The sequence below is a fragment of the Oncorhynchus mykiss genome, chromosome 19 (assembly GCF_057628025.1).
Source record: "Oncorhynchus mykiss isolate SJ-2025 chromosome 19, ASM5762802v1, whole genome shotgun sequence".
NCBI classification, from domain to species: Eukaryota; Metazoa; Chordata; class Actinopteri; order Salmoniformes; family Salmonidae; genus Oncorhynchus; species Oncorhynchus mykiss.
This window is the reverse complement of record NC_143040.1, coordinates 417,501-431,222: the sequence shown is the minus strand read 5'-3', so window position 1 is coordinate 431,222 and position 13,722 is coordinate 417,501. Positions and strand designations below refer to the sequence as shown.

Below are 13,722 nucleotides of genomic sequence, written 5' to 3'. Positions count from 1 at the left end.
AGCAGCTAGACCAGAGCAGAGAGACATCACATATAACATTATATAACCTCTTATTCAGCAGCTAGACCAGAGCACTGAGCAGAGAGACATCACATATAACATTATGTAACCTCTTATTCAGCAGCTAGACCAGAGCAGAGACACATCACATATAACATTATATAACCTCTTATTCAGCAGCTTGACCAGAGCAGAGAGACATCACATATAACCTCTTATTCAACAGCTAGACCAGAGCACTGAGCAGAGAGACATCACATATAACATTATATAACCTCTTATTCAGCAGCTAGACCAGAGCAGAGAGACATCACATATAACATTATATAACCTCTTATTCAGCAGCTAGACCAGAGCACTGAGCAGAGAGACATCACATATAACATTATATAACCTCTATTCAACAGTTAGACCAGAGCAGAGAGACATCACATATAACCTCTTATTCAACAGCTAGACCAGAGCACTGAGCAGAGAGACATCACATATAACATTATATAACCTCTAATTCAGCAGCTAGACCAGAGCAGAGAGACATCACATATAACATTATATAACCTCTTATTCAGCAGCTAGACCAGAGCAGAGAGACATCACATATAACATTATATAACCTCTTATTCAGCAGCTTGACCAGAGCAGAGAGACATCACATATAACCTCTTATTCAACAGCTAGACCAGAGCACTGAGCAGAGAGACATCACATATAACATTATATAACCTCTTATTCAGCAGCTAGACCAGAGCACTGAGCAGAGAGACATCACATATAACATTATATAACCTCTAATTCAGCAGCTAGACCAGAGCAGAGAGACATCACATATAACATTATATAACCTCTAATTCAGCAGCTAGACCAGAGCAGAGAGACATCACATATAACATTATATAACCTCTTATTCAACAGCTAGACCAGAGCAGAGAGACATCACATATAACATTATATAACCTCTTATTCAGCAGCTAGACCAGAGCAGAGAGACATCACATATAACATTATATAACCTCTTATTCAGCAGCTAGACCAGAGCAGAGAGACATCACATATAACATTATATAACCTCTTATTCAACAGCTAGACCAGAGCAGAGAGACATCACATATAACATTATATAACCTCTTATTCAGCAGCTAGACCAGAGCACTGAGCAGAGAGACATCACATATAACATTATATAACCTCTTATTCAGCAGTTAGACCAGAGCAGAGAGACATCACATATAACATTATATAACCTCTTATTCAGCAGCTAGACCAGAGCAGAGAGACATCACATATAACATTATATAACCTCTAATTCAGCAGCTAGACCAGAGCAGAGAGACATCACATATAACATTATATAACCTCTTATTCAGCAGCTAGACCAGAGCACTGAGCAGAGAGACATCACATATAACATTATATAACCTCTTATTCAGCAGCTAGACCAGAGCACTGAGCAGAGAGACATCACATATAACATTATATAACCTCTTATTCAGCAGCTAGACCAGAGCAGAGAGACATCACATATAACATTATATAACCTCTAATTCAGCAGCTAGACCAGAGCAGAGAGACATCACATATAACATTATATAACCTCTTATTCAGCAGCTAGACCAGAGCAGAGAGACATCACATATAACATTATATAACCTCTAATTCAGCAGCTAGACCAGAGCAGAGAGACATCACATATAACATTATATAACCTCTTATTCAGCAGCTAGACCAGAGCAGAGAGACATCACATATAACATTATATAACCTCTTATTCAGCAGCTAGACCAGAGCACTGAGCAGAGAGACATCACATATAACATTATATAACCTCTTATTCAGCAGTTAGACCAGAGCAGAGAGACATCACATATAACATTATATAACCTCTTATTCAACAGCTAGACCAGAGCAGAGAGACATCACATATAACCTCTTATTCAGCAGCTAGACCAGAGCAGAGAGACATCACATATAACATTATATAACCTCTTATTCAGCAGCTAGACCAGAGCACTGAGCAGAGAGACATCACATATAACATTATATAACCTCTTATTCAGCAGCTAGACCAGAGCACTGAGCAGAGAGACATCACATATAACATTATATAACCTCTAATTCAGCAGCTAGACCAGAGCAGAGAGACATCACATATAACATTATATAACCTCTTATTCAGCAGCTAGACCAGAGCACTGAGCAGAGAGACATCACATATAACATTATATAACCTCTTATTCAGCAGTTAGACCAGAGCAGAGAGACATCACATATAACATTATATAACCTCTTATTCAGCAGCTAGACCAGAGCAGAGAGACATCACATATAACATTATATAACCTCTAATTCAGCAGCTAGACCAGAGCAGAGAGACATCACATATAACATTATATAACCTCTTATTCAGCAGCTAGACCAGAGCACTGAGCAGAGAGACATCACATATAACATTATATAACCTCTTATTCAGCAGTTAGACCAGAGCAGAGAGACATCACATATAACATTATATAACCTCTAATTCAGCAGCTAGACCAGAGCACTGAGCAGAGAGACATCACATATAACATTATATAACCTCTTATTCAGCAGCTAGACCAGAGCAGAGAGACATCACATATAACATTATATAACCTCTAATTCAGCAGCTAGACCAGAGCAGAGAGACATCACATATAACATTATATAACCTCTTATTCAGCAGCTAGACCAGAGCAGAGAGACATCACATATAACATTATATAACCTCTTATTCAGCAGCTAGACCAGAGCACTGAGCAGAGAGACATCACATATAACATTATATAACCTCTTATTCAGCAGCTAGACCAGAGCACTGAGCAGAGAGACATCACATATAACATTATATAACCTCTTATTCAGCAGCTAGACCAGAGCAGAGAGACATCACATATAACATTATATAACCTCTTATTCAGCAGCTAGACCAGAGCACTGAGCAGAGAGACATCACATATAACATTATATAACCTCTATTCAGCAGCTAGACCAGAGCAGAGAGACATCACATATAACCTCTTATTCAGCAGCTAGACCAGAGCAGAGAGACATCACATATAACCTCTTATTCAGCAGCTAGACCAGAGAAGAGATATCACATATAACATTATATAACCTCTTATTCAGCAGCTAGACCAGAGCAGAGAGACATCACATATAACCTCTTATTCAGCAGCTAGACCAGAGCAGAGAGACATCACATATAACATGATATAACCTCTTATTCAGCAGCTAGACCAGAGCAGAGAGACATCACATATAACATGATATAACCTCTTATTCAACAGCTAGACCAGAGCAGAGAGACATCACATATAACATGATATAACCTCTTATTCAGCAGCTAGACCAGAGCAGAGAGACATCACATATAACCTCTTATTCAACAGCTAGACCAGAGCAGAGAGACATCACATATAACATGATATAACCTCTTATTCAGCAGCTAGACCAGAGCAGAGAGACATCACATATAACCTCTTATTCAACAGCTAGACCAGAGCAGAGAGACATCACATATAACATGATATAACCTCTTATTCAGCAGCTAGACCAGAGCAGAGAGACATCACATATAACATGATATAACCTCTTATTCAACAGCTAGACCAGAGCAGAGAAACATCACATATAACCTCTTATTCAACAGCTAGACCAGAGCAGAGAGACATCACATATAACATTATATAACCTCTTATTCAACAGCTAGACCAGAGCAGAGAGACATCACATATAACATTATATAACCTCTTATTCAACAGCTAGACCAGAGCAGAGAAACATCACATATAACCTCTTATTCAACAGCTAGACCAGAGCAGAGAAACATCACATATAACCTCTTATTCAACAGCTAGACCAGAGCAGAGACACCACATATAACATTATATAACCTCTTATTCAGCAGCTAGACCAGAGCAGAGAGACATCACATATAACCTCTTATTCAACAGCTAGACCAGAGCAGAGAGACATCACATATAACCTCTTATTCAGCAGCTAGACCAGAGCAGAGAGACATCACATATAACCTCTTATTCAACAGCTAGACCAGAGCAGAGAGACATCACATATAACCTCTTATTCAGCAGCTAGACCAGAGCAGAGAGATATCACATATAACCTCTTATTCAACAGCTAGACCAGAGCAGAGAGACATCACATATAACATGATATAACCTCTTATTCAGCAGCTAGACCAGAGCAGAGAGACATCACATATAACCTCTTATTCAGCAGCTAGACCAGAGCAGAGAGACACCACATATAACCTCTTATTCAGCAGCTAGACCAGAGCAGAGAGACATCACATATAACCTCTTATTCAGCAGCTAGACCAGAGCAGAGAGATATCACATATAACATGATATAACCTCTTATTCAGCAGCTAGACCAGAGCAGAGAGACATCACATATAACCTCTTATTCAGCAGCTAGACCAGAGCAGAGAGACATCACATATAACATGATATAACCTCTTATTCAGCAGCTAGACCAGAGCAGAGAGACATCACATATAACATGATATAACCTCTTATTCAGCAGCTAGACCAGAGCAGAGAGACATCACATATAACCTCTTATTCAACAGCTAGACCAGAGCAGAGAGACACCACATATAACCTCTTATTCAGCAGCTAGACCAGAGCAGAGAGACATCACATATAACCTCTTATTCAACAGCTAGACCAGAGCAGAGAGACATCACATATAACCTCTTATTCAACAGCTAGACCAGAGCAGAGAGACATCACATATAACCTCTTATTCAGCAGCTAGACCAGAGCACTGAGCAGAGAGACATCACATATAACCTCTTATTCAACAGCTAGACCAGAGCACTGAGCAGAGAGACATCACATATAACATGATATAACCTCTTATTCAACAGCTAGACCAGAGCAGAGAGACATCACATATAACATGATATAACCTCTTATTCAGCAGCTAGACCAGAGCAGAGAGACATCACATATAACATGATATAACCTCTTATTCAACAGCTAGACCAGAGCAGAGAGACATCACATATAACATGATATAACCTCTTATTCAACAGCTAGACCAGAGCAGAGAGACATCACATATAACATGATATAACCTCTTATTCAGCAGCTAGACCAGAGCAGAGAGACATCACATATAACCTCTTATTCAGCAGCTAGACCAGAGCAGAGAGACATCACATATAACATTATATAACCTCTTATTCTATAGCTACACCAGAGCAGAGAGACATCACATATCACCTCTTATTCAGCAGCTAGACCAGAGCAGAGAGATATCACATATAACCTCTTATTCAGCAGCTAGACCAGAGCACTGAGCAGAGAGACATCACATATAACATTATATAACCTCTTATTCAGCAGCTAGACCAGAGCACTGAGCAGAGAGACATCACATATAACATTATATAACCTCTTATTCAGCAGCTAGACCAGAGCAGAGAGACATCACATATCACCTCTTATTCAGCAGCTAGACCAGAGCAGAGAGACATCACATATAACCTCTTATTCAGCAGCTAGACCAGAGCACTGAGCAGAGAGACATCACATATAACATTATATAACCTCTATTCAACAGCTAGACCAGAGCAGAGAGACATCACATATCACCTCTTATTCAGCAGCTAGACCAGAGCAGAGAGACATCACATATAACCTCTTATTCAGCAGCTAGACCAGAGCACTGAGCAGAGAGACATCACATATAACATTATATAACCTCTATTCAACAGTTAGACCAGAGCAGAGAGACATCACATATAACATTATATAACCTCTTATTCAGCAGCTAGACCAGAGCACTGAGCAGAGAGACATCACATATAACCTCTTATTCAGCAGTTAGACCAGAGCAGAGAGACATCACATATAACATTATATAACCTCTTATTCAGCAGCTAGACCAGAGCAGAGAGACATCACATATAACATTATATAACCTCTAATTCAGCAGCTAGACCAGAGCACTGAGCAGAGAGACATCACATATAACATTATATAACCTCTTATTCAGCAGCTAGACCAGAGCAGAGAGACATCACATATCACCTCTTATTCAGCAGCTAGACCAGAGCAGAGAGACATCACATATAACATTATATAACCTCTTATTCAGCAGCTAGACCAGAGCAGAGAGACATCACATATAACATTATATAACCTCTTATTCAGCAGCTAGACCAGAGCAGAGAGACACCACATATAACATTATATAACCTCTAATTCAACAGCTAGACCAGAGCACTGAGCAGAGAGACATCACATATAACATTATATAACCTCTTATTCAGCAGCTAGACCAGAGCACTGAGCAGAGAGACATCACATATAACATTATATAACCTCTATTCAACAGCTAGACCAGAGCAGAGACATCACATATAACATTATATAACCTCTTATTCAGCAGCTAGACCAGAGCAGAGAGACATCACATATAACATTATATAACCTCTAATTCAGCAGCTAGACCAGAGCAGAGAGACATCACATATAACATTATATAACCTCTTATTCAGCAGCTAGACCAGAGCAGAGAGACATCACATATAACATTATATAACCTCTTATTCAGCAGCTAGACCAGAGCAGAGAGACATCACATATAACATTATATAACCTCTAATTCAGCAGCTAGACCAGAGCAGAGAGACATCACATATAACATTATATAACCTCTTATTCAGCAGCTAGACCAGAGCAGAGAGACATCACATATAACATTATATAACCTCTTATTCAACAGCTAGACCAGAGCAGAGAGACATCACATATAACCTCTTATTCAGCAGCTAGACCAGAGCAGAGAGACATCACATATAACATTATATAACCTCTTATTCAGCAGCTAGACCAGAGCAGAGAGACATCACATATAACATTATATAACCTCTAATTCAGCAGCTAGACCAGAGCAGAGAGACATCACATATAACCTCTAATTCAGCAGCTAGACCAGAGCAGAGAGACATCACATATAACATTATATAACCTCTTATTCAGCAGCTAGACCAGAGCAGAGAGACATCACATATAACATTATATAACCTCTTATTCAGCAGCTAGACCAGAGCACTGAGCAGAGAGACATCACATATAACATTATATAACCTCTTATTCAGCAGCTAGACCAGAGCAGAGAGACATCACATATAACATTATATAACCTCTTATTCAGCAGCTAGACCAGAGCAGAGAGACATCACATATAACATTATATAACCTCTTATTCAGCAGCTAGACCAGAGCAGAGAGACATCACATATAACATTATATAACCTCTTATTCAGCAGCTAGACCAGAGCACTGAGCAGAGAGACATCACATATAACATTATATAACCTCTATTCAGCAGCTAGACCAGAGCAGAGAGACATCACATATAACCTCTTATTCAGCAGCTAGACCAGAGCAGAGAGACATCACATATAACCTCTTATTCAGCAGCTAGACCAGAGAAGAGATATCACATATAACATTATATAACCTCTTATTCAGCAGCTAGACCAGAGCAGAGAGACATCACATATAACCTCTTATTCAGCAGCTAGACCAGAGCAGAGAGACATCACATATAACATGATATAACCTCTTATTCAGCAGCTAGACCAGAGCAGAGAGACATCACATATAACATGATATAACCTCTTATTCAACAGCTAGACCAGAGCAGAGAGACATCACATATAACATGATATAACCTCTTATTCAGCAGCTAGACCAGAGCAGAGAGACATCACATATAACCTCTTATTCAACAGCTAGACCAGAGCAGAGAGACATCACATATAACATGATATAACCTCTTATTCAGCAGCTAGACCAGAGCAGAGAGACATCACATATAACCTCTTATTCAACAGCTAGACCAGAGCAGAGAGACATCACATATAACATGATATAACCTCTTATTCAACAGCTAGACCAGAGCAGAGAAACATCACATATAACCTCTTATTCAACAGCTAGACCAGAGCAGAGAGACATCACATATAACATTATATAACCTCTTATTCAACAGCTAGACCAGAGCAGAGAGACATCACATATAACATTATATAACCTCTTATTCAACAGCTAGACCAGAGCAGAGAAACATCACATATAACCTCTTATTCAACAGCTAGACCAGAGCAGAGAAACATCACATATAACCTCTTATTCAACAGCTAGACCAGAGCAGAGACACCACATATAACATTATATAACCTCTTATTCAGCAGCTAGACCAGAGCAGAGAGACATCACATATAACCTCTTATTCAACAGCTAGACCAGAGCAGAGAGACATCACATATAACCTCTTATTCAGCAGCTAGACCAGAGCAGAGAGACATCACATATAACCTCTTATTCAACAGCTAGACCAGAGCAGAGAGACATCACATATAACCTCTTATTCAGCAGCTAGACCAGAGCAGAGAGATATCACATATAACCTCTTATTCAACAGCTAGACCAGAGCAGAGAGACATCACATATAACATGATATAACCTCTTATTCAGCAGCTAGACCAGAGCAGAGAGACATCACATATAACCTCTTATTCAGCAGCTAGACCAGAGCAGAGAGACACCACATATAACCTCTTATTCAGCAGCTAGACCAGAGCAGAGAGACATCACATATAACCTCTTATTCAGCAGCTAGACCAGAGCAGAGAGATATCACATATAACATGATATAACCTCTTATTCAGCAGCTAGACCAGAGCAGAGAGACATCACATATAACCTCTTATTCAGCAGCTAGACCAGAGCAGAGAGACATCACATATAACATGATATAACCTCTTATTCAGCAGCTAGACCAGAGCAGAGAGACATCACATATAACATGATATAACCTCTTATTCAGCAGCTAGACCAGAGCAGAGAGACATCACATATAACCTCTTATTCAACAGCTAGACCAGAGCAGAGAGACACCACATATAACCTCTTATTCAGCAGCTAGACCAGAGCAGAGAGACATCACATATAACCTCTTATTCAACAGCTAGACCAGAGCAGAGAGACATCACATATAACCTCTTATTCAACAGCTAGACCAGAGCAGAGAGACATCACATATAACCTCTTATTCAGCAGCTAGACCAGAGCACTGAGCAGAGAGACATCACATATAACCTCTTATTCAACAGCTAGACCAGAGCACTGAGCAGAGAGACATCACATATAACATGATATAACCTCTTATTCAACAGCTAGACCAGAGCAGAGAGACATCACATATAACATGATATAACCTCTTATTCAGCAGCTAGACCAGAGCAGAGAGACATCACATATAACATGATATAACCTCTTATTCAACAGCTAGACCAGAGCAGAGAGACATCACATATAACATGATATAACCTCTTATTCAACAGCTAGACCAGAGCAGAGAGACATCACATATAACATGATATAACCTCTTATTCAGCAGCTAGACCAGAGCAGAGAGACATCACATATAACCTCTTATTCAGCAGCTAGACCAGAGCAGAGAGACATCACATATAACCTCTTATTCAGCAGCTAGACCAGAGCAGAGAGACATCACATATAACCTCTTATTCAACAGCTAGACCAGAGCAGAGAGACATCACATATAACATGATATAACCTCTTATTCAGCAGCTAGACCAGAGCAGAGAGACATCACATATAACCTCTTATTCAGCAGCTAGACCAGAGCAGAGAGATATCACATATAACATTATATAACCTCTTATTCAACAGCTAGACCAGAGCAGAGAGACATCACATATAACATCTTATTCAGCAGCTAGACCAGAGCAGAGAGATATCACATATAACATGATATAACCTCTTATTCAACAGCTAGACCAGAGCAGAGAGACATCACATATAACCTCTTATTCAGCAGCTAGACCAGAGCAGAGAGATATCACATATAACATTATATAACCTCTTATTCAGCAGCTAGACCAGAGCAGAGAGACATCACATATAACCTCTTATTCAGCAGCTAGACCAGAGCAGAGAGACATCACATATAACCTCTTATTCAGCAGCTAGACCAGAGCAGAGAGACATCACATATAACCTCTTATTCAACAGCTAGACCAGAGCAGAGAGACATCACATATAACCTCTTATTCAGCAGCTAGACCAGAGCAGAGAGACATCACATATAACCTCTTATTCAGCAGCTAGACCAGAGCAGAGAGACATCACATATAACCTCTATTCAACAGCTAGACCAGAGCAGAGAGACATCACATATAACCTCTTATTCAGCAGCTAGACCAGAGCAGAGAGACATCACATATAACCTCTTATTCAGCAGCTAGACCAGAGCAGAGAGACATCACATATAACCTCTTATTCAGCAGCTAGACCAGAGCAGAGAGACATCACATATAACATGATATAACCTCTTATTCAACAGCTAGACCAGAGCAGAGAGACATCACATATAACCTCTTATTCAGCAGCTAGACCAGAGCAGAGAGACATCACATATAACACACACACACACCATTTATTTACCTGATGGCCTCGGAGTCGATGTGGACGGGAGCGATGCGTTCCAACAGGAACTTCACCATCTCCAGGAAGGGGTTGGTGGGCTGCTTAGGGAACGTCAGTTTACGAGTAATCTCCCTCTGAAAAACACGATCAATATCTAACTGGTACTGTTCCCTCTGAAATACACGATCAATATCTAACTGGTAATCTCCCCTCTGAAATACACGATCAATACACGATCAATATCTAACTGGTAATCTCCCCTCTGTTTTATGTTTTATGTTAGTAGTTTTCCATTGACTGCCTTTACAGATTCCATTGATTTAGGACTCCAGATTGTAGTTCCTATGGCTTCCACTAGATGTCAACAGTCTTTAGAAATTGTTTCAGGCTTGTATTCTGAAAAATGACGGAGTAAGGTCACTCTGAATGAGTGGACACTGCAGTGTCCCAGAGGTTTTCCATGCGCGACAGAGAGCCTTTCTTGTTTTCCTTTTATATTGACGTTATTGTCCGGTTGAAATATTATTGATTATTACGACTAAAAACAACCTGAGGATTGATTATAAACATCGTTTGACATGTTTCTACGAACTTTACGGATACTTTTCAGATGTTTCGTCTGTCTGTTGCGTTCGAGCCTGTGGATCACTGAACAAAACGGAGGTCTTTGGATATAAAGAGGGGCTTTATCGAAAACAAAATTAACATTTATTGAGTAACTGGGAGTCTTGTGAGTGCAACCATATGAAGATCATCAAAGGTAAGTGATTAATTGTATCACTATTTCTGACTTTTGTAACTCGTCTACTTGGCTGGTAAATGTTTGTAATGATTTGTCTGCTGGGTGCTGTTCTCAGATAATCGCATGGTATGCTTTCGCCGTAAAGCCTTTTTGAAATCTGACACCGTGGTTGGACTAACAAGAAGTTCATCTTTAAACCGATGTAGTAACACTGGTATGTTTTAAGAAGTTTTATAACGAGTATTTCTTTTGAAATTGGCGCTCTGCAATTTCACTGGATATTGGCCAGGTGGGACGTTACCGTCCCAGGTCCCCTAGTGGGGTTAAGGAAGCAATAAAACTGGCCTTGTTTAGAGTCTCTAGAGCATCAAGCCTTTGTGGGTTCGATTACAGACTCAAAATTGGTCAGAAACAAATAACTTTCTTTCTGAAACTCGTCAGTCTATTCTTGTTCTGAGTAATGAAGGCTATTCCACGTGAGAAATTGCCAAGAAACTGGAGATCTCGTACAACGCTGTGTACTACTTCCCTTCACAGAACAGCGCAAACTGGCTCTAACCAGAATAGAAAGAGGAGTGGGAGGCCCCGGTGCACAACTGAGCAAGAGGACAAGTACATAAGTGTCTAGTTTGAGAAAGAGACACCTCACAAGTCCTCAACTGGCAGCTGCATTAAATAGTACCCACAAAACACCAGTCTCAACGTCAACAGTGAAGAGGCGACTCTAGGATGCTGGCCTTCTAGGCAGAGTTCCTCTGTCCAGTCTCAACGTCAACAGTGAAGAGGAGACTCCGGGATGCTGGCCTTCTAGGCAGAGTTCCTCTGTCCAGTCTCAACCTCAACAGTGAAGAGGCGACTCCGGGATGCTGGCCTTCTAGGCAGAGTTCCTCTGTCCAGTCTCAACGTCAACAGTGAAGAGGCAACTCCGGGATGCTGGCCTTCTAGGCAGAGTTCCTCTGTCCAGTCTCAACGTCAACAGTGAAGAGGAGACTCCAAGATGCTGGCCTTCTAGGCAGAGTTCCTCTGTCCAGTCTCAACGTCAACAGTGAAGAGGAGACTCCGGGATGCTGGCCTTCTAGGCAGAGTTCCTCTGTCCAGTCTCAACGTCAACAGTGAAGAGGAGACTCCAAGATGCTGGCCTTCTAGGCAGAGTTCCTCTGTCCAGTCTCAACATCAACAGTGAAGAGGAGACTCCGGGATGCTGGCCTTCTAGGCAGAGTTCCTCTGTCCAGTCTCAACGTCAACAGTGAAGAGGAGACTCCAGGATGCTGGCCTTCTAGGCAGAGTTCCTCTGTCCAGTCTCAACCTCAACAGTGAAGAGGCGACTCCGGGATGCTGGCCTTCTAGGCAGAGTTCCTCTGTCCAGTCTCAACGTCAACAGTGATGAGGCGACTCCGGGATGCTGGCCTTCTAGGCAGAGTTCCTCTGTCCAGTCTCAACGTCAACAGTGAAGAGGAGACTCCGGGATGCTGTCCTTCTAGGCAGAGTTCGTCTGTCCAGTCTCAACGTCAACAGTAAAGAGGCGACTCCAGGATGCTGGCCTTCTAGGCAGAGTTCCTCTGTCCAGTCTCAACGTCAACAGTGAAGAGGAGACCCCGGGATGCTGGCCTTCTAGGCAGAGTTCCTCTGTCCAGTGTCTGTGTTCTTTTCCCATCTTAATCTTTTATTTTTATTGGCCAGTCTGAGATATGGATTTTTATTTGAAACTCTGTCTAGAAGGCCAGCGTGTGTGTGTTGGTGTGTGTGTGTTGGTGTGTGTGTGTGTGTGTGTGTGTGTGTGTGTGTGTGTTGTGTTCTCACCACACAGAGTTCAGCCTGTTTACAGGAGCAGGTTGGGCTGATGAGAGTATCCAGCTGGACTCTGAGCTTCTCATCTTCTCCTAACACCTGGTTAAACCGCTTCATGAAGTCCTGGGCCTTACCAGCAGAGAGGAGAGAGAGATAGGGGGAGGGAGTGTAATTTCAAATGTGTTTTATTGTGAAGCATTAGCATTCATACATGACACGACGACTAACCCCCCTCCCCCCAGCCCCAGGAGTCCCCCCCTCCCCAAACCCAGGAGTCCCTCCTCCCCCAGCCCAACAAACACAGCAGTCCCCCCCCCCTCCACCCAGCCCCAAACCCAGCAGTCCCTCCTCCCCCAGCCCCAAACCCAGCAGTCCCCCCTCCCAGCAGTCCCTCCTCCCCCAGCCCCAAACCCAGCAGTCCCTCCTCCCCCAGCCCCAAACCCAGCAGTCCCTCCTCCCCCAGCCCCAAACCCAGCAGTCCCTCCTCCCCCAGCCCCAAACCCAGCAGTCCCTCCTCCCCCAGCCTCAAACCCAGCAGTCCCTCCTCCCCCAGCCCCAAACCCAGCAGTCCCTCCTCCCCCAGCCCCAAACCCAGCAGTCCCTCCTCCCCCAGCCCCAAACCCAGCAGTCCCTCCTCCCCCAGCCCCAAACCCAGCAGTCCCTCCTCCCCCAGCCCCAAAC

At 42.0% G+C, this 13,722-nt stretch overlaps 1 protein-coding gene across 2 annotated transcripts in view; it reads right to left on the bottom strand.

The window, feature by feature from the left end:
• LOC118936834 (sister chromatid cohesion protein PDS5 homolog A) overlaps positions 1-13,722 on the bottom strand; it is a 90,851-nt gene that overhangs the window by 36,336 nt on the left and 40,793 nt on the right. Inside the window, exons 16-17 of one of the 2 annotated variants that reach the window (XM_090209509.1) lie at positions 13,054-13,192; positions 10,530-10,645 (exon numbers count right to left, since the gene is read on the bottom strand). In XM_090209509.1, coding sequence (XP_090065635.1) covers positions 10,530-10,645; positions 13,054-13,192 — 255 coding nt within the window. Of the gene's footprint in view, positions 1-10,529; positions 10,646-13,053; positions 13,193-13,722 lie in introns of those variants that run through there. The other variant, XM_090209508.1, reaches the window with a different exon arrangement.